Source organism: Pocillopora verrucosa, chromosome 12 (assembly GCF_036669915.1).
Source record: "Pocillopora verrucosa isolate sample1 chromosome 12, ASM3666991v2, whole genome shotgun sequence".
Classification (NCBI taxonomy): domain Eukaryota; kingdom Metazoa; phylum Cnidaria; class Anthozoa; order Scleractinia; family Pocilloporidae; genus Pocillopora; species Pocillopora verrucosa.
In genome coordinates, this window is record NC_089323.1 from 17,969,061 (window position 1) to 17,991,025 (window position 21,965).

General features: G+C 38.2%; 2 protein-coding genes across 14 annotated transcripts in view; one reads left to right on the forward strand and one right to left on the reverse strand.

Moving 5' to 3' along the window:
* Positions 1 to 4,518, reverse strand: part of LOC136277511 (tubulin polyglutamylase TTLL7-like) — a 40,293-nt gene extending 35,775 nt beyond the window's left edge. For 9 of the 13 annotated variants that reach the window (XM_066159795.1, XM_066159793.1, XM_066159788.1 and 6 more), the window contains exons 1-7: positions 4,029 to 4,518; positions 3,070 to 3,127; positions 2,390 to 2,453; positions 2,099 to 2,166; positions 1,453 to 1,518; positions 769 to 864; positions 44 to 116 (exon numbers count right to left, since the gene is read on the reverse strand). In XM_066159795.1, the coding sequence (XP_066015892.1) occupies positions 101 to 116; positions 769 to 864; positions 1,453 to 1,518; positions 2,099 to 2,166; positions 2,390 to 2,453; positions 3,070 to 3,127; positions 4,029 to 4,386 (726 nt within the window). In that variant the 5' untranslated portion in view covers positions 4,387 to 4,518 and the 3' untranslated portion in view covers positions 44 to 100. Of the gene's footprint in view, positions 1 to 43; positions 117 to 768; positions 865 to 1,426; positions 1,519 to 2,098; positions 2,167 to 2,389; positions 2,454 to 3,069; positions 3,128 to 4,028 lie in introns of all 13 variants that reach the window. The other 4 variants (XM_066159798.1, XM_066159799.1, XM_066159797.1 and 1 more) reach the window with 3 other exon arrangements.
* A 153-nt stretch (positions 4,519 to 4,671) lies between these two features.
* Positions 4,672 to 18,586, forward strand: LOC131796346 (uncharacterized). Its single transcript, XM_066159745.1, has 10 exons — positions 4,672 to 4,811; positions 5,340 to 5,420; positions 6,909 to 6,947; positions 8,563 to 8,611; positions 8,990 to 10,196; positions 11,148 to 11,410; positions 11,943 to 12,210; positions 12,685 to 12,777; positions 13,205 to 13,297; positions 13,535 to 18,586. Exons 4-10 carry the CDS (start codon positions 8,594 to 8,596, stop codon positions 17,887 to 17,889), a joined length of 6,297 nt encoding a protein of 2,098 aa, XP_066015842.1. The 5' UTR covers positions 4,672 to 4,811; positions 5,340 to 5,420; positions 6,909 to 6,947; positions 8,563 to 8,593; the 3' UTR covers positions 17,890 to 18,586.
* Positions 18,587 to 21,965: the final 3,379 nt, after the last annotated feature.

Here is a 21,965-nt window from a genome sequence, read left to right on the forward strand (position 1 = left end):
GTACTATCATAATAGTAAACGTGATATTTGTGAATGTCCTTACTTTGTCAAGATATTCCTGGACCACAATCTGCTCATGAGATAGGATTCTATCTCCATTTCACACCAGAGATATCCTAAAATTAGGACAGAACTACATGTATTAGTCATCAGATTCATCATGAAGGTACCAAAAGAAACTAGTTAGTATGCATGCATGTACATAATCATAAGTTGTTAAAAAATATTCAATTTTCACTTAGATTAAAGCAGAAGGAAGCTTTAAATTCATGTACATGTGATGGAAGGCTTCACCAGTACCCCTGACTCACTGAAATATTTCAGGACAGTATCAACAACTGTGCAATAACAAATTGGATCAAGATTATATATGTTAATAATATTATAGCACAGGGCCCAGTTGTTTCAAGGCTCATTAAAACTAGCCAGGGTTAAATTTTAATATGGTATTTTTTATTCCTTCGTTCAATTATATTAAAATTTTCTATATTCATTTCAGGGCATTCAATCATCAAATTGCAGGCAAAGAGAATTATTATAATACTGAATTTTCTTTTAAAGATTTCAGATCTCAAATCAGATTTCACACTAACCCTGGGTGATATCTTAACTAGCTTTAAACAACTTAGCTCTGTACTTTTTCAGATATTTTACAAGCACAGTGTGTTGGAAAGAAAAAAACAAAAAAATTTTACTTTTCATTAATAATGAATATATTGAAAATGATCAATAGTAAAATTCAAGATTTTAAATTTTTGTCAAACTTACCCATTTTCCATAGCTCCATTTGCTGGTTTAACAATGAAGGTTTTGTGTTTCTTTCTTTTTTTCAGTTCTCTACAATAGCCTTGAAATGCAGCATATCTGATACAGCGAGAATGGGCAGTAAGCTAAGGAAAGTACTTCACTTTAATGTAATTACACTGATGTGGTCATATGACAAAAAAAATCATGGTGCTTTTCTTTTGATCCCTCTTACCAATTGTTATTATTATTATTATTATTATTATTATCTTTTTAATTATACCATCTTGTAGTCAACCTACATACAAGTACACATACTGTAACAGTTGTGATCTGTAAAGAATGTATATTTGGATCAAACTATACAATTATTACCACTAACTATTACAGTTACATCATATGAAACCAATGTAATTTCTATCATTGAGGTTGAGCATTGCATTATTATAATTTTCAATATTTATTTAATATACCACAGTACTACATCAAAGGCAGTCCCTGGCTACAGTTCCTGGAGATACAGTTTACTGTTAGCTGATGGACCATGAGCATTGATTCCAAAATTTCTATCAATGCTTGCTTCTAAACTCAAGGTGAAGTACAGTATAATGCTGATTTTGCAGTCATCACAGCTACATGTATTAAATTATACAAAACATCAAACTGCATAAATCTCACTGACCATAGATATTAGTTGATAGAGGATACTTGGCAGGAGAACCCAAGTTTGTAGAACAAAACTGTATTCCTCTGCGTGAGCTCTTAATTTGCATTCTGAAATTCCAAGATAAGATGTTAAAATACAATAATTATTGCATTACAACAAGCAATTATTTAATATGATACTTGTAAACTTAAAAATGTGAATACCATTGCTCAGAATTGTTTAAGAGGGGTTTAATCAATGTTTGAAAATAAAAATAAACTTTTCCTGGCTGCTATTAAACAAAGCATTTGACATTCCCTACATTATCCTAAGGTCAGAGAATTATCTGCAAACTATGCAGAATTCCCCCACCATATGTTGATGACCTAAGCTATTTATTTTATTATTAAAAAGTGAATAATGTGCTGTAATTTCCAGTAACTTCTCCTACAAATAATAATACACCACTGACCAACTATCCATACTTGCTCTCAATGGAAGAGAGATAAAATACATGTATAAATATTGAGATCTCATGAGATACAGAAAATACATTTAAAACATTGCAAATCATAATTACAGCATGTGTATTCACCAATAATTAACTTCCATTTCAATCTACAAGTTTTAAATGTATTTAATATTGTTATACATTATGTAAGTATTACATGAAAATTTGACACCAAAACAAACTGATTAAACACTCACTTTGCCATATTCCGAGCAAGGTTATCCTTCCTACAAATCTCACCCATACTTGGAAAATGGTTGATTTTCTTTAGAGAGGAGACAAAACAGTAATAATTAAATTATTCATTATTATTATAAAGGAAGTATTGAATAAATTTGTGAACATGCACATGTATAAGATACAGGCTGTGTGAGTGTTTATTTCTTTGCATGAAGATATTCTGTACACTGATTTGTCTAGATTCCCACAATATCACTTCTTATATGGTCTACTCAGACAACTTAATTAGTAACAAAAATTTATCATACCTGAAATGATTTTAGTTCTATAATTTTTTCAACTGGCACTGATGAATCACTCCAAATGAGGAAACTGCATGTAAAGAAAGTCATTGTTGAAGAGAGAAAAATCACACTTATCAAATTGATTGAAAACTACGGCTTTTAAGATAGATGTGTAGTTATTTATTCATAAACCTTCAAGTCTCTGATAAAGAGGCAAATAAAATTAGGAAGTGTTTGTCTTTAAAATGTATATATAGCAAAATAGGGTAAGAATTGGAAACCTAATGAACAGGAACAGGATGCAGTCAGGATCTAGCTAGGAGGTTAATTTAGGAGCTACAGGGTTGAAAAGAAATGAAAATGTACAAACACAACATGGTATTATTTAGCTACCAGGCGGCAGCATCTATTCCTTGTGTAGCGAGGGGATATGGTAAGAGAAAACCAAATGAATTTTCCCATAAAGTTTACACAAATAGGCAGTTTGCAGTCAAGATGCCCTACCCTTGTGGAAAATGACAACAAAATGTGAAATACCACAACTCCACATAATTGCAGGTAAAATATTTAGCATGCTGGGTGCAAAAAAAAATAATCAGTGACTGACATTTTATTTGTACTTGTAACACTACATCCTCCATCAAGTTACTTTGTCAGCAAAATTATTTACATGTATAAAGTTTTTTCTATCACTGCTAACTCACCTGTTTGAGTCATCATCCCTTGCAATATACATTCCACACTGCACACAAACTTTTCTAACTGCAAGGGAGAATTTTTATAACAAAAAAACTTTACATTTTGTTACGAGATAATTCCAAATTTTAGATATACAGTTAGTTATAAGTGGCTATTGTGATTACTTTGGTTGTTGTTACACTGATCGGAAAAGTGCTCTTTAACACATACATGTACATGTTCACAAACATGTGAAGAAAAGAATACATTTATTTTAACAAATGAGAAATGAATTTTTCCAAATGCACGTGCATACAGATCCAAATCAAATGAAACCGATAAGTTTGTGATCCTTCAGGTTAGTTTACGTCTGGAAGCTTATTTTTATTGCCTTAGTTATAACTAAGTCGAGTCTTCAACGGTCCATTGTGGATGGTAACAGCATACACCAAAAGTAAGTCTGTGGACGCGTGACTTCAATGTAAACATGCATAATTGGCAACATAACGCTTCATGTTTTTAAGCGTTAAAAATTTTGTATTAGTCTTGGTAGAAGAAATGTGCGTCTGATCAATTTAAGCGATGAAGATGACTATAGAACGCCTCAAAAATACTTCTTGAGCGCGCATCACAGCCTAGGGACAAAGAAGTAATTAAGCTCTTTTGAAACCATGTCGACAATTTTAAACCACAGATTCAAAGAAACAATGATGACGATTATTTTGCATCAAAAGATCAACGTTACCGTTGTTAGTTCCAACAATTAACGAGAGCGAAACGAAGCACGAAAATAAAGTTATGTAATGGTCGTACTTTAAACCTCACAATGTATGTGTAACGATGCGATAATACTGCACAAACATATCTTACACTTGTAACTTTGGTAATCTACGTACACGAAGAACAAATGTAACCAATCTTCCTCGTGGAAGTATGACCATGTACAACTACCTAAAGCCCAAAATAAGTTGTAATTTTGACTTACCAACATCGTACTTAGTTGCAGCTAAATTGGCCGTTACACGGCGTTTCTTTTGAGGTTTCTTCTTGATAGAATTGTTTACTGTTTGCTTGCGAACATGGTTTGTTCGAGCCCGTACCATACTTCTTGTCTGTTCCAAGTTTTCTTCACATTCGTCGGCCAAAGATGCCGCATACTCACTTTCCCTTCCTTGATTTTCACAAAAGTTGTCAGCAGTGCTTAAAGCAAGTAATTTAAGGTTGTCTTTGGTCATGACAGACCTACTTTCATTGAAACCATGGCTGCTGTCTTCCATGGTTACAGAACCCAAAGGCGTTCGAGACGACAATGGAATCTCCGTGGTCAAATTGTCTGTGCTCATGATTATGCCGAAACTCGTCCTTTGCACTCATTATGAACACATTGCAAGGCAGAAATCATAAAATCTAAAGTGTCCTGGAAAGTGATTTGGTCACAGACGAGGATTTGTGCACCTGTATGCAGAACTTTTGTGTCCGTGAATTTCTATCACAGGTGTAGCGTGACAGAATTACCATAGCTACCGTAGCCTACACTGCATTGAACTCATTTACAACTTCCATATTTGGAAATAGGGCCCCCCCCCCACCGATCATATTTCAATTCCACGCGCTGTGTAGAGCTCGACTCCTTCGTCATACACCAAATCTCTGCTCAAAAATGGGATAAACAGTGTTTTCCAAGTACAACCGATTTGTAGTCTCCTTATGTTCATAACGGTTGTTCCATTTGTGACCGGAACGTCCTTTTCATCTTTTCAAATCGAAGGTAAGTTGTATTGCGGAATGTAGCGTGCTTACTGAAAGGAAGTTATGATGTAGTTACGACACTGATTATTATACGTTGCCGATGTCGAGAGAATCATGCGATAAAAGTCTTAATCAAAGATAGCAACGTGGAACGTAATCAATTTTTTCGTAATGCCGATTGATTTTGAAATACGCCTTGAATTAGAGAGGAATTCGACGATCATAAAGGAAGGAAGGAATTCGAGAATCATTTACCCGTAGTAGCTACAGCTTGATACTCCGCAAAGTTTGCTTCTGTTTTCCATTATATTTGTTGATAGATCCTGAATAAGGCCGATGGTTTAGTCTTCGAACTCCAGAGCTACAACAAATTTTGACGTAATAACCATGACTACTAGCTTCCAGCTGACTTGTGCGTGCCTTCCATACAGTTTACCAGAACGCTGTATTGCAAATCGAGTGTGCAGTACTTGCATTTTACCTGTACACACACTGCATGCTACTTAGAAGATCTCTTACATGTATTTTTTTCGTTTGCTTTTGTCAGCAGATTACGGTTGTGTTTGAGTTTAAGGGCTCAAAATTAAAGGTACTGCAAAGGCTTCCTGTGATGTCTAGGCTACAAGAGGTAGGCATGCTTTATGCAGATGATTGAATAAGCTCTTTATCAAATGGACTAGGTCATGCTGTAAGTGATTGCACTGAGTTCTACCAACTTGTCCCACAGACGTGTTAAGTTTCAGTATTCCTGCATTGTATTTGGCAACAAGCACTGCAATTAGCTACCAAAGCAAGTACTTGCAAGAGTTATGTACTACCTTCAAAGGACATGAACCTTGTGCTTTAATAACCCATCATCCCTCTCGAATATAACATTGCATCACGCGTAGCATCGTATAGAGCAAACATGACATCTCCATCTTTTTCCCTTTTTTTTTTGTAAGAAAAACCTGAACCTGTTTTGACATGGAATGTTTTTAATGTTCAATTAAAAAATATAAACACCACTGTCCATAGTTCGAGTGGTGACCTAAAGTTCATAGTCCTTAAGGTAAGCAAGCACCTTGACTAGTTGTTTGGAATGAATATGCACAGCCGGTTTCTGCACTTTTTTATGGGGTGATTCTGCAGAAGAGATTTGCTGGACATGCTAGAGTAGTATTAGTTGCTATGACTCTTTGGCTTTAGGGGTAGACTCTTTGGAGTTCGGCATTCATTTAGGTGTCTGTGATTTCTCTGATACTTCTGTACTTCTGGTGTTTGAACAATGGATGATTTGGGAGGGTGATGCTTACTGATTACTGTAGCTGGTACCCATTTGCTTCCATGTTGCAATGCAACCTTGTCACCATTGTTGAGGGCTGGAAGCTCTTTTCCACTGTGTTTGTTTGAGTAAACTTTCTCTTGCAGTTTTCTTTTTTTCAAAGTGTTCCTTGACTTCTTGGCCCCCGTGGGTTTTAACCTTTTCACCATACTCAGAAAACCAGGATTCCATTTCAACTTCTGGAACATACTAAACCGCTTTTCTGAGATTTTGACCACTAAAATTTGAGAAATAGGAAATTGGTCAGGAATCTTTTGGAGGGGGGTCTTACATATTGTGAATTGAAGATTAATATCAACACCACCATTCCATGTACTTTCACATTGAGCTGCTCATAGAAAGTTTGGAAGTAAATGCACAGCAAAGATCTTTATCTGCTATTTCACGCCATTTTTAAAGTCCTACACATTCTATATTGAGCCCTGTGGAGGAAGATTTTTCTAATAATGATCTTGCTGATATTTTTGGCAAAAGTGAAGATGAGGATGATTTTGCCAGTTTCAGTTATACCCTACTAGATGACATTAACTAACAAAGTGATGATGACGAATCCAAGTTTCGTAGTTTTTTCAACAAGAATCCTTGGACACTCAAACTGAATACTGGCAGGTGTTGGCTTGTCCAGTTGAAGATCAGAGACAGTAACTATTAGTACATGTACCTGCAGAATCTGTTGAAAAAGTATCCTTGGACATTTTGTCCACAAACTCTGACTTTTATAACATGCCTTTCCAAATGCAGAATAGGTGATGCATTTAAACATTTCTTTCTTTTATTTCTCTATCTGTTTAGGATGAATGAACAGGGTGGTGGTCAGATGACTTGCTATTGGTATGTTCTGATATCATTAAAATTCTTGTCAATTGTCTGTTTTTGAGAGGAAATAATTTATTGTACAGTGCCTACTTTAAGATACATTTTTAATACCAAATTAAGGTGGGACTGGACACTAAATTCAGTGAATTTTGTCTCAAATCATTAATGAAATATTTATTGACAGATTGGCTAGAATGACATGAAATTGTCAAGTTGGATATATAATTCTACACATAATCTGTGAAGAATACATAATACATATTATTTTGCTCAGTGCCATGGAATTTGTGGAATTTCATGAAGTAATAGGGGGTGTGTTTAAAGAGGCCATTTTGGAGAAAAACTTTTCTAAATCCAAGCCCTTTAAATACTTCTCAAAATGGTTTGGCACTTGCACAAAGACAATGGCAATAAAGATTTTCAGAGTAGTCTGCCAACTAATGTTCAATTTTGACAATTTTGCAATCTTATACTTTCTCGTTGGGAAAATTTTTGGCAGTCTGTGGCATACTGTGCTATAAACATTCCTTTTCATATAAAGTTTTAGTTTGCAGAGATTCAGATCAAAATTATAAACCCTCTTGTGATAATACCATTGCAGTGGCAATTAATTTGCAAAAAGTGGCAATACATGTACATGTCTGAGAACCCATGTTTTTCCTTTTTTCGGTCACCATCTTGTGTAAGCCAGTGATATATGGCTGCAGCAGTTAAATGCAAAATAGCGCGATATAGAAGGTCATTACTACCATCTTCATCTTGCCATGTGTTTCCTGCATAACCAATCAGAACATGAGACTATACACATTTGTGCTATCTGTAGCAACAACACCTACCCAGCTGTGTTGAGCCAATCTTGGCACCCTTGTGCCCTGTGTATTAGCAAGAAATAGAAAAGCAACTTGAAAGTAGTGAAGAAATTGATGTCTCTAGGCTGGGAAGTGAAAAGAAGAAAGTGCACCACTAGGAAACACAAAAATGTGACATGGTGTGGGAAATAACAACTTTCAATCTAACACCAGGAACCACAAAAATATGACATATTGTGGGAATTTGGTAGTAACAACTTTCAATCTAACATGGTGTGACAAAACAAAGTGTGTGGTTATTGGCTTGCTTTATGGTTGTGGTGCGTTCTGAAAATTGGAAATATCATCAAAATTCTTAGAATATAAGGCTGAAAAAAATATTTGTGTTTTTGTTGCTTGGAAAGTGTAAGTAGTCAGCCACCGTAGAGCTCGATCTTTCCTGAGTTCAATCCATGATAAGATAGCACTTTGTTTTTCAATATCACATTGTTACTTAGGAAATGAATATGTCAGAAATGTCCTCTGAAGGAAATACTCTGTGAACAGTAGACACCATTAAATCAGGATCTTATCTCTATTTACTGCAAGATTTGTCCTTGGAAACAAAACTTCTCATTTCGAAAAGGGGCTGTTTTCCAACCGTCACATTTTGCAAATAGACAACTTAAACAATGATCTTAAATATAAAAGAAAATGAAGGTTTCTCAAAAAGGTCAAGTTAGCCTCTGGTATTGCCTTAAGTGGTCTCAACAACACTCTAAGAGGAAGTAGAAAGCTTAAATAGACTCAGTGAACTCACATTTTGTATCGTTTTTTTCCAGCATAATTTTTCAAAATTAAAAGCTTCCTGTGATGTCAAGGCTACAAAAGGTAGTAAGAGGAATTTAAATCTATTACAAATACCAACCCTTGATTTTGACAAAAACATTAATTTCCCCTCTTATTTTTTCACCTAAATTTTGGCAATGAAATTAGTCATGTACCACTTTCAAAGTGAATTGAAGAGCAAGACTCTTTAAGGATAATTTTCACCTTCCTTGTAACTGTAATGGTTGTTATCAGTGACAGTGATAGTGTAGATCTCTAAAGCAACTTAACATTTCCCTGGTTTAAATTTGTCTCAGTCTATATGTATCTGACTTTTTGGCATAGGATAAAACTCAACATATTGAGTGGACAGCCACTATTGTGATTTATTATTGTTTTACAGCTTAATTTGTCAATACCATTCTTTTTTTGTTGTTGTAGGATTCCACCATTCCTAGTGTAGCCTCTATGTCACAGGAAGACCAGGAAAGTAGGACACTGAAAGTCACTTTGCTAAGTTGTGAGTGGAGATCATCAACTGATGGGGACTTGTCAACCATCAACCGAGAGCTGGCCATCCAGTTAGCTAAACACCCCAATGTGGATGTTAGTATCTTGCTTCCAAATTTCAGTGGAGAGGACAGGAGAAGTGCTGAAAGTCACAATGTGAAGCTCATTGAAGCAGATAAAGCTCCTGGTGTAGAGCCAGTTCTTTGGCTGTCATCTCCTCCAATAAACCATACAATGGACTGTGTCATTGGTCATGGAGTTCACCTTGGTAGACTAATTCCATTCATCAAGAAAAATCCAAATTACAGTCATTGCAAATGGATTCAAGTTGTTCACTCTGCTTCTGAAGAAGAAGGAATTTACAAAAACATTTCAGAAGGAGAAAAAAGACAAAAAACAGAAATCCAACTCTGTAAAATGGCTGATCAAGTTATCACAATCGGACCCAAGCTGGCAGAAGCTTACAAGCGTTATCTTCATCCAGTTAAACAAGTGGAAAATGTTTTTGACCTTACTCCAAGCATTTTCTCTGAATTTTTGGAAGTAAAGCAAGCCACTGAAGAAAGAAGAAAATTCTGTATTCTTGTTATTGGAAGTGGTGACAGCTGTGAAGATTTCAATGTCAAAGGGTATGATATAGCTGCCAAAGCAATTGCTGAGTTGAAAGATGAATCCTACGAACTCAAGTTTGTCTGCCCAGCTGGAGGAAAAGGAGATATTGTAGCAGAAAAGTTGCTCCACCATGGCATTAGTCATAATCAGCTTATTATTCGCAGCTTTGATGATAGCAGAGAAGTGCTGGCTGACTTATTCTGCGAAGTGGATCTTGCAATAATGCCATCCAGGACAGAAGGATTTGGAACAACAGCTCTGGAGGCATTATCTGCTGGTCTGCCTGTACTTGTCAGTGGTAATTCAGGACTTGGAGAAGCTCTGAAGAAAGTGCCCTTAGGCTCACAGAGTGTGATAGACTCTGAAGATCCTAAAGACTGGGCCAAAGAAATCAAGCGTGTCCGTCAGAAAGAGAGAGATGTGCGACTTTCAGAGTCAAGTCTTCTGCGTGAAAAGTATTTGAAGAAGTATAGCTGGGAGGAGCCTTGTAAGAGTCTTGTGATAAAGATGAGGAACCTTGTCTTTGGTAAATGTACTTAAATTTAAATGTTGCAGTCTTAACTTGTCTAATAACTGATAAACCAGGTATACTGGTAAAAAGTTGATCAGCTTTGAGTCAACTTGAACCTATGACAACCTATAGACCTGAATCAAACAAATAGTCAAAAATGCTAAATACTCAGGAAGGGTAAACTTAATTATTATGTATTAATCTTACCCACAAGGTTAGGAAAAGCTTTGCAGAGTTTTGAAATATGATCTTGGTAAAGTGCATTTGCATGGGAAAGTCTTACTGTAGTTATTTTACTCAAGACATAGAGCAGGTTCTGTTGAAAGTTGAACAAGTATGGTCAACATGATTGGTGTCTTTTTTTTAGATTGACTTAGATTTAAAAAAAAAAATATGAAGGATGCAAATAACAGAGTCAGAGTTCCATGCCAATTTTTTTGAGTGAATGATTCTTAAAACAGGAAAATCCTTGTGGGGTAATTTAGTAGGATAAACTAAGTTGATAATCTAAGAATGGCCACTGACGTTTAAAGCTGATGTTTCCAGTGCTAGCCCTCTGTCAGAGCGAGGAGCTAATGCTTGAAACACCAGCTTTAAAACTCTTCATGGTATGGTGGCCATTTTACATTATCAACTCAGTTGATGATATTTAATTACACTGTTATACTCTCCCAATGAGGCAGCACCACAGTTCCTTTAGAAACTTACCCCCTTTATTAAAATTCTCTTGTAGTTGACCTCACTCAGTATACCTTTGTTGTCACACTATCATTTTGCAACAAATTCTTGAAAAATATCTTAAGCCCTGAGAACTGTTGCTCCCTCTGCTCCCAAAATACTCAATCCTTAATCCACATTGTTCTTTCTGTTTTTTTTTTTTTAAGCCATATGCAATGATTTTGTCAGAAACCTGCTATTTACATGTATAAAAATAAAGTAATGATCATTAACTTGTTTGTCTTTTAGGTCGGAGTGAACAAGTCATCCGTAATCTTCAACAGTGGCAACAGAATGCCAGTAGATGTAAGATCAGCAGCAACACAGACCGACTCTCAGACTTAAAGAAGATTGCTTCAGAAAAGGGCTATAGAATTTCTGACAATCCAGGGTCAGGAAATTGTATGTTCTATGCCTTGTCAGAGCAACTGGAGATTGTCAGAGGAGAAAGGATCCGTCATTTTGAATTAAGGCAGACCTTAGTTCAGTATCTAAGAGAGCACCCAAAACTGGTGAGTATTTGGTAAAGTACATGTAATCTCTAGAACAGATTGATGCTACAAATGTATCCTCTGTTCCATATTCAAGTGAAATGTTAGGAATTATTATTAGAACATTTTCAAGGCTTTTATCAGGAAAATATTAGTGTGTTTAGTACATGAAAAGGACAATTTGTCGTAAAGTTTGTATTTACTACAATGTCTTTCTTTCTTGTTTTTCTTGTTTTAACTTATTATAGAACAACTGTGGGAAGTATAATGCTGACAAGTGAACTTGTTTATAGTCATTCGTTCTAATTGATCCTTTTTTGTTATTATTTTAAAGATTGGATATGTTAGTTGCAAAAATTACTCTATCAAATATTACACACACGTAGTACTATTAAGGACTATTGAGCCTAGCAACTAAAGAGTCTATTTGTCTTTGAACACTTTTGAAGTTAATTCTTATTATATGAAAATATTACAATATTGAGTTATTACTAGACTCGTTGCTCTATTCCCATTAATATTACATGTTATCTTGTTGGACTTTCTCTTAAAGGTGGATGGAACAGATCTATTTCACTTTGTTGATAGACACAAAACGTGGGATGGTTACTTAACAGACATGGAACAAGATGGCACTTGGGGTGATCATGTGATTCTCTGGGCTGCAGCAAACTGTTATCAAATAGCCATTCATGTGATTAGTAGTCTTCCAGGCCACAGTGAGGTAATTATCAACCCAGATTGTTCATTTGACCAAAGCAAGCATCTTGTATTGGGACATGTCCATGAAGTACACTATGTCAGCCTTCAGCCCTTGCAAGGTAAGGCTTAGAACATAACACATTTAAAAATTGGCCTATCCGTGAATTTTGTAAACAAGATATTCCAATTGTTATAACTGAGTGCATTCTACAACTGTATTTTAGTCCTTTACAGCTACAGGCCGCACATGTCTATACGAATTACCATTTCATAAAAGCCTGTAGAGCTGACTGTTTTGATTTATCTGTGATGTAAATAAACGTCTGCAGGCTGGTGCATGCAAATTATATAGTGAGGCAAGTTGTTGGTATTCCATTCATTTCGTAATTCATCACCACATTGTGAGTAATCAGAAAAGTGTTAAATGTCAGTGAAATAATTTGTCATTGAGTGACATTAAGAGATGATGAACCAACTTTCTCAGAAGACAGGCAGAAAATAATGTCACTCGATTGTTAATACTGTAGGTAATGGTAATTAACTATGTTTTTTTAACTGTAGAGTTTTAAGTGCGGTTAAACTCTTTTTACCAGATGCCGTAGTAAAGATGTCCAGGCAAGCTTCAAATGAAAAGGTTACACGAAGTTTGTCCTCTGTTGTAACTCAGTCTGTGAAGCGCCCTAGAGGTAATTTCCATCCTAAGTCCTACAATTCAGCACTTTTTAAAACCTTTCACCCTTTTTTTTCTTTTTTTTGCTATTAAAGAACAGCTATATTAACAAGCCTTCTGTTATCTTTGAAGGAGCCATTCGCTGCTCTTGCCATTTTAATCTCGGTGATTAAACTTTTTTTACCAGATGCCGTAGTAAACAAGTGCAGGCCAGCTTCAAATGAAAAGGTTAAACAAAGTTCGTCTTCCGTTGCCGCTCAGTCTGCGAAGCGCCCTAAGCTGGAAATCCAGCGCTTTTTCAAAACTTTTCGTCCCTTTTTTTTTGCTATCAAAGAACAGCTTCATGAAGCCTGCACATAACAAGCCTTCTGAAATCTTTGAAGGAGTCATTCGCTGCTCGATCGCGCCATTTTAATCTTGGTGATTAAACTTTTCTTTACTAGATGACGTAGTAAACAACTCCAGGCAAGCTTCAAATGAAAAGTTTAAACGAAGTTCATCCTCCGCAGCCACTCAATCTGTGAAGCGCCTTAAAGGTAAACTTCTTCCGAAGTCTTACAACGCCATTGGTTGGAAATCCAGCGCTTTTTCAAAACTTTCCACCCTTTCTTTTTGCCCTTAAAGAACAGCTGCATGAAGCCTGCACATAACAAGCCTTCTGTTATCTTTTAATGAGTCATTCACTGCTCTTGCCATTTTAATCTCAGTGATTAACGTTAATGTTTATTCAAAGACATGTGCGTTCAAGAACGAAGTGTGTTGTTTACTTGCAGCTTCTGATCATTGTCTAGTTGTGGAACACCTTGAAGGTGAATACATCAGACGCTCCAATCTAAAACCACTGTGGGATAGCCGTATTCAACTACCAATTGATGAAGTCTACACCAGGTTGCAAATCAAATGGAGAAGGAAGGCGTGCTTTAAGCTAACAGAGGAGGAGGTTCACATGTACGAAATTTTCAAACCTGCTAGGGAGGGTGAAAAGGGCGCCAGAATGGTACTTGTAGAAGGAAACCCTGGGATTGGGAAGACTACGTTTTGCCTTAAAATTGCGCGTGATTGGGCCAAAAAATTAGTACCAGTTGAGTTTCATTTCCCCGTGTTTCATTTGGTGTTCCTTCTTACATGCTGTGATATTCGCAAAGATATTAAAGACATAGTACAAGCCATCGATGAGCAACTTCTGCATGATGACATGAAAAATAAAAAACGTTTTTTGAATTACATCAGGGATGAAAGGAACCAGAACAAGATTCTAGTAATCTTAGATGGCCTTGATGAGTTACCAGAGGCATCGGAAGAAGTCTTGGTTAGGCTATTTAGAAGAAAAGTTTTCTCGCGCTGTTTTATTTTGGCCACATCACGCGAAGAAAAAGGAATCGATGTCCGGCGGCGCTATGACTTTGATAAACTTTTGCAGATTAAAGGGTTCACTTCAGCGGACGCTACAGATTACATCAGGAAGCATTTTAAAAGCGTTGATCCACAAAATTTGTCAAAAGGCGAGAGGCTCATTGAAGCTGTTGAAACAAATACTCACCTAAATGCGCTAAGGAGCAATCCGTTGAATCTACTTCTCTTGTGCGTTGTTTTCGAAGAATTTGAAGGGGAACTACCATCTCATCGCACTAAGCTTTATCAGATTATTTTTCGATGCTTGTTGAGGCGATATTGCTCCCGAAATGGCCTGAACGTTCATCTGAATGCCGACAAAGCCCTAGAGAACCAATTTAAAGACCCCCTACTGGTGTTAGGGGAGTTAGCGTGGAATTGTCTCCGAGAAGACCGCCGTTCGTTTTCGGAAGAGGAACTGGACAAGTTAGAACATTCGAGGACCCATGTGAGAAGATTTCCAGCTATCAAATTGGGCCTTGTTTTCATGGAAGCCAGTTCAAGGCCAAGTCAGGAACCAAGACATCAGTGTCATTTTCTTCACAAAACATTTCAAGAGTTTTTAGCTGCCTTTTACCTAGCGAACCAGTTGTCAAGAAGACAACTTAACCTTACTGATCATTCTGTTTTCTGCAAAGAAAGTATGTTAGGTAGATACAGAGAAGTATTTTTCTTTTTAGCTGGCATATTAGGCATGGAAGGAAGGGCGTTTTTCAAAGAGATTGTAACGATTTTAAGAGAACACTTGCGCTGGGACTACGTGGACGCAGTGTGTGGGTTCTTACTTAAGCTTTTACAAGAGAGTGGTGCTGAAGACGATTTAGGCAAAGTTGCCTGCTCCCGTATTCCATTACCAAACGTTTTGAAGTTGGATCAGCGCAAGGGGCCTTTTTTGAAACTTATACGATATGTGTGCGAAGGCGCCATACTCGAAGGTGATGCGGCATCAGTGCAGCTAACTAAACTGAGCCTGTCGGACCTGCAGTTTTTCAGGAAAGACAATGTGAACGATCTCCATGGAATTCTCGGAAGCAGTCAAACTCTCACAGAGCTTGTCATTGGTAATATCGAGAACATGTCCCCTGATGTTGCAGATCTGTTCGCTGAGAGTTTGTCGTCAAGCACGTCACTAAGAACAGCCACGCTAAAACTGTTTGACGTGAGTAGTGAGAGGTGCAACACTGCTGCACAAACCGTGAAAGCGTTATTCAAATCATCGCTAATTTCTCTCGTGCTTATTGTTCATGGGGATCAGAATGACTGTTTAATGTCGACTGTTAGTGAAGGACTTGCAGATGAAACCGCGGTAAAGTCTCTTAGTCTTGTCGTTTATGGAAGAGTTAGCAACCCTGGAATCGTAGCACTGCAGAAAGGTGTTCTGCGAAATAGAACTTTGCACTCTTTAGAGTTAAAGGTTTACGGAGATATCCCAGATGCGTGGATGGCAGCTGTTGCTACCGTAAAGGCAGCCAATAAGTCATGGAAGTCTCTTATTATTCATCCAAATGTGTGCGGGAAAATTAAATATGAAGCAGGTTTGCTGCCCTATCCTATTCTAGGTGATGCCCCACTAGAGAAGTCATTAACCGTGAACGTCTGTGGTGAACTGAGCGTTCACAGCTTAAAAGCCCTTACAGAGTTTTTCAAGGAAAGTTCGCCACTATCTGGTTTGCAATTGAATTTCCAAAGTAAACAAAGCAATGAAGTCGTGGATTGTCTTGTAGACTATTTTCTGACTAACAATTCACTGTCCTCACACAGTATTATTAACCTTAGTGGTGAAATCAGAAGCTACGAAGGAACTGCTCTTCAGAGATTAGTTCAAGAGGGTCAAAAGCATTCTGTCTCAGTGCACTTGAATGGTCCTGATGAGGATCACTTTTTAAGTGGTTTTTATACTCTCGCCAATTTTTCGTCAGCGTCGGCCGCGTTTTTAGTTGATGGAAAGACTGCCACATACCTTGAAGTCATCAACCTATTAAGCTCTGCGACAACATCCTCGTTCAATCTCACAGTTAATCATCACGCTGCTGTGAGGGAAGACTGGGCAAAGGGTGTGGGTGATGGTTTAGCGAACAGCAGATCACTAACTACATTCAGTCTCACAGTTGACAATTACGCTGAAGACATCACGGGAGACTGGGCCAGCGGTGTGGGTGATGGTTTGGCGAACAGCAGATCACTAACTACATTCAGTCTCACAGTTAACAATCACGCTAAAGATATGGGACTCTGGGCCAGCGGTGTGGGTGATGGCTTGGCGAACAGCAGATCACTAACTACATTCAGTCTCACAGTTGACAATCACGCGAAAGAAATGGGACTCTGGGCCAGCGGTGTGGGTGATGGTTTGGCGAACAGCAGATCACTAACTACATTCAGTCTCACAGTTAACAATTACGCTGTAGACATGGGACTCTGGGCCAGCGGTGTGGGTGATGGTTTGGCGAACAGCAGATCACTAACTACATTCAGTCTCACAGTTAACAATTACGCTGTAGACATGGGACTCTGGGCCAGCGGTGTGGGTGATGGTTTGGCGAACAGCAGATCACTAACTACATTCAGTCTCACAGTTAACAATCACGCTGAAGACATGGGACGCTGGGCCAGCGGTATGGGTGATGGTTTGGCGAACAGCAGATCACTAACTACATTCAGTCTCAATGTTAACAATCACACTGTAGACATGGGACTCTGGGCCAGGGGTGTGGGTGATGGTTTGGCGAAGAGCAGATCACTAACTACATTCAGTCTCACAGTTAACAAACACACTGAAGAAGTGGGACTCTGGGTCACCGGTGTGCGCGATGCTTTGGCGAAGAGCAGATCACTAACTACATTCAGTCTCACAGTTAACAATCACGCTAGAGACATGACACTCTTGGCCGTGAGTGTGGGTGGTGGTTTGGCGAACAGCAGATCACTAACTACATTCAGTCTCACAGTTAAGAATTACGCTGTATACATCACGGGAGACTGGGCCAGCCATGTGGGTGATGGTTTGGCGAACAGCAGATCACTATCTACATTCAGTCTCACAGTTGACAATTACGCTAAAGAGCTCGCGGGAGACTGGGCCAGCGGTGTGGGTCATGGCTTGGCGAACAGCAGATCACTAACTACATTCAGTTTCACAGTTAACAATTACGCTGAAGACATCACGGGAGACTGGGCCAGCGGTGTGGGTCATGGCTTGGCGAACAGCAGATCACTAACTACATTCAGTTTCACAGTTAACAATTACGCTGAAGACATCACGGGAGACTGGGCCAGCGGTGTGGGTCATGGCTTGGCGAACAGCAGATCACTAACTACATTCAGTCTCACAGTTAACAATCACGCTAAAGACATGGGACTCTGGGCCAGCCGTGTGGGTGATGGTTTGGCGAACAGCAGATCACTAACTACATTCAGTCTCACAGTTAACAATCACGCTGAAGACATGGGACGCTGGGCCAAGGGTGTGGGTGATGGTTTGGCGAGAAGCAGATCACTAACTACATTCAGTCTCACAGTTATCAATCACGCTAAAGACATGGGACTCTGGGCCAGCGGTGTGGGTGATGGTTTGGCGAACAGCAGCTCATTAACTACATTCGGTCTTACCGTGAACAATCACGCGGGCGAAATAGGTCGCTGGACGAACGATTTAAGCAAGGGCTTGGTAGAGAGCGGTTCTTTAACAACGATAAGAGTAGCATTTAACTTGTACGGTGAGGACAGAATTCGCTAGATGTTTAGCCAGTCTCTCTCCCATCCATTTTTTCCTTTCTATTGAATGCGTGGATAGAACTTAGTAGAGCTAGAAATTAGGATAAGAACACAGTTGAAGAGAAACAACCGTGTTAAAATTCATTTTATTTGTCGGTAGAGACTGTAATAAGTTTACTAAAATTTTTTGGTCGGGACACAAGAATTCAAACACTTAACATACTTTTCTTTGTCTTATGCTTAGCAGTGTTGTTAGTGAAGTGTATTTTCTTGTACATGAAAGAGTTCACTTTTAGTAGGTGTTAAAAATAGCATTTGTTCGTGCTAGTTTTACTCTTTGCACAATCTGTGTCAGGGTAGCAAATTTTTGGTTCGAACCAGCAGTATACATTAATCTATAGCTGACAAAAAAGACAGAAGAACATCGGTCCGCAAACATGAATTAGAAACACGGCCCTTTGCGCCTTTTAACGAGAGGAGTGCGTATGGTATTGGTTAGAAACGAACTTGTAGAACTGATGCGTTGAAAATACCAGAATACCGGGATGAAAATGAAACCGAGGTTGCTGAACATTGTAGTTTTATTACGCCACTGGTACAGTTTTAGTGATCTTTTTTATTTACTGTTGTGAACGTTTTTTTAAGATGAGCCCAAAGGTAGATGCGCTGTATCAAATTTTCTGTGAACTAAAGATTCTTTAAAATTTATTCATTTTTAACTGGTTTCTCTTTAACTGGCTCCAAAGATTTGCCTATCCCGCCTATTTCCCGACCCAAACAACCATTTAGTAATAGGCACATCTCAAGAATAGCAACCGATATTGATGATGAACTGTGATGTGAACTACTTTTCCATTTACACCAAAACCCTGTAGCCCCCACCACCCCCCTTCAGGGGCCCAATACCCTGGGGGGGGGGGGACCGATATTGATGATGAACTGTGATGTTAACTAAATGAAGGGGTAAGTTTCTAAAGAAACTGTGGTGCTGCGTCGGTGGGAGAGTATAGCAGGTAATTTAGTGTTAACAACTGGGTTGAAAACGTAAATTAGCCACCGTAAAGAGTAAAAAAGCTGACGTTTCGAGCGTTAGCCCTTCGTCAGAGCGAAGGGCTAACGCTCGAAACGTCAGCTTTTTTACTCTTTACGGTGGCTAATTTACGTTTTCAACCCAGTTGTTAACACTAAATTACCTGTGATGTTAACTACTTTTCCATTTACACCAAAACCCTGTAGTCCCCCCCCACCCCCCTTCAGGGGCCCAATACCCTGGGGGGGGGGAACATTGTCTTGTTCGCAGCTTGTGCAAATATTCTGGCTTAAGCAAACAAAAAGATGAAAGAAGACGGTTAAGAGTTTAATTTTTCTCGTTTTCGCCTTTTCTGCTAGTTAATGTAATCGCATGGATCCGAGGGCAATTCAAGATTAATTTCGTTTGTATTTTCGGGGTTTTCCCAAAATTACCCGAGTCGCGATGCGAGGAGGTCAAATTTGGGAAAACTTTGAAACTACAAGTGAAATAAATCCTGAATCGCCCGAGGGCACTTGCGTTTATCAGGTATGTGTCGTTTTTTCTGCCGATTCTACCCCTTTGACACAAATTAATCTTTCAATTTTCGCTTTACTTCATGACTGAAATGACTGAATGTATGTTTATTAAATTCTTGGAAGACGATTCTGATTTGGACAGTTTGAACTGCATTGTTCAAGAGAGGTATGTCGATCAAATTTGACATATTTGATTGCCCGATGTGTTTACTTGCGGGGATTTTCTCTTCTTTTGCTTCTAATCTAGAACTATATTTAAGGAAATTGCAATTAATTAGGATTTAAATACAATCACAAAACCTTCAACTGAAAAAATGTTCGGGAGACAAATAACAAAAACATCAGCGATCCCTTCGAGAGCATATTCTTTTTTTCATTGCGCTCACGTTCTGCTCCTAGCAAGGAAGGAAGACTTTATACAACTAATTTTGCGAGAATTATGATTTTTGGTAAAGCAGCTCCTATAAAAGCCATCATTTTTCCTTGAAAAAGCTATGTGGTGCCTCTTAAATATTTCTTCACAACAGCTTCTCCGTGGGAGAACCTCTCAGTTGTAAATAACTCTGTGCCACGTTATCGTTCTTCTTTTTTTGTCGTTTTTTTTTTTTTTAAACAAGGAGACAATTAACAATTGTTAAACAACAACGTAACGAAAGTTAGTTTTAGTAATGTCCCTTCAAGATCCGCATCCATAACAATAACAGCTGTGAGTAGTAATGTAAAAAACAATTAAAATCAGTGTAGAATTTGCTACTCCATGCCATAAATTACAGGGGAATCACGTTGCAGCGATCTCTAGAATCGTCTAAATGAACAAGAAGCGCGGGATCACTTTCCTGAACAGCACCAGGCAATCGAGCCTATGTCATCTCCTTCTGAATTTAAATAGCCTGTATTCTGAGTTTCCTTAGTTGTTACTTTCTCCCTAGCAAAACCAATGGACAACGTTGGGATCAAGAAGAGGTATTGACCATACAAAGATCTTCTGATTTATATTTTGCTCTTTTAAGATTTCTTTGTTGATAATTTCTCTATTTGCAGTAAACAATACCTACATCAACCAAATCATATCTGATTTACTAAGTAAATTTTTTTTAGAATTTATGCACCCAAGAATCAACAATTAATATTTCCTTCGATATGCGACTGAAAAATTGACTATTAACACTCTGTTTACTAAAAACTCAAAATTACCCTCGCTGACAAAACTGTCGTTTACTTGAGTAATGTTCATCTTCCTCTAGGAAAATAAACGATCAAACTTGAGTGAAGACTAATACTTTTAGATGTATAATTTCTTTGACGTACGTTTTTATTAAAAAGTTTTACTTCCTTTGAATATGACTCTTTGAAAGGTAGCCAAAACCAAACAGGTTGTGTGAGAAATGTGTGAAAAAACAGGTTTGTGGAAAATGGAAAAATGATGAAGACTCGAAAATTAAAAAAAAAAATGTGCAGCTTATTTTTTTTTTTCTGGAAATTTAGAAATAGTTTACTCGATTAAAGTTAAAAAACACGTCACTACATTTGCAAATTTACTCCTTTTGGTAGGAGTGTACCATCATCGAAGTCAGAGAATCACCTAAAAAGTTCAAAAGTGCCGCAACAAAGTTCTTTTAGAACAACGATAAGTGTAAATTAGTCAAGCTGGACTCAATTGACAACATAGAATTAGCACCACTCCTAATGAATGCAAAGGAGGATCGGCCAGATTTAGTAAGCACTGCTATTCCAATGGGTGTACAAGAAAGTGCTTCTTTTATAGTAGATTTAGATTCCCTTCCCAACTGTAAAGATTTGTTTTCTGATGACAATGGTTCTTGGAAGATGACAGGTGTCTGGTTAAAGTTTTTCAGAGTACAAAAAGAGGGAGGTCAAGTGGTCAGCATAAAAAAGTAAGAATAGAAGGAGAGGCTCAGGTTTCTATTGGACGACTATCTTACATTTGTAAATCCTGTCCTTCCTTCCACCGAACAATCGTTGCAATCGAGTATGGTAAAGAGATTGACAAGTGGTTTCCGATTGTACTCCTAAACTACCGCTTCGAGGGGTTCCCCGCAGATATTTAAACCAGATCAACACGGAAACCGAAAGGATTCTTCGTCTGTTCCGTATGTTTGAACAAAGCAAAGCACCAAGTCAAAGCTGGCACGTAACGTAGGTGATGGAAAAACAGGTCCTAAACGCACCCTATTCAATACCGTTCAATCTCGATGACCTGAGAAACAAAACATGTAGTTCTGTAATGCAACAACTTGGCCTTGGCGAGGATTCCTACAGCCAGAATATCCCAGAGTCCGTAAACTTTATGATCAAAGACGGGGTGATTTTTTTGCCGAGTGAAGTAGACAGGTTTATTGTTTCCCTTCAAGACCTGGTTCAGTCATTTTAAACTGAGGAAGAGCTGACTTGGTTTGGACTATCAGATACGTGGGCAGTTAAAGAGGAATTTAAAGATCGCCTCCCTCGGAGAAGTCACCTGCAAATGACACCAGACGAAAGAAAAGTTGCACTGTCATCCCTTTCCAAGCTGTGCCCCGACCCGGCTGC

Excerpts from the sequence above, each read along its gene's own strand:
- LOC131796346 (XM_066159745.1), top strand. Across the intron at positions 10,197-11,147 it reads GATGAGGAACCTTGTCTTTG|GTCGGAGTGAACAAGTCATC; the intron begins GTAAATGTACTT and ends TTTGTCTTTTAG. Across the intron at positions 13,298-13,534 it reads ATCTGTGAAGCGCCTTAAAG|CTTCTGATCATTGTCTAGTT; the intron begins GTAAACTTCTTC and ends GTTTACTTGCAG.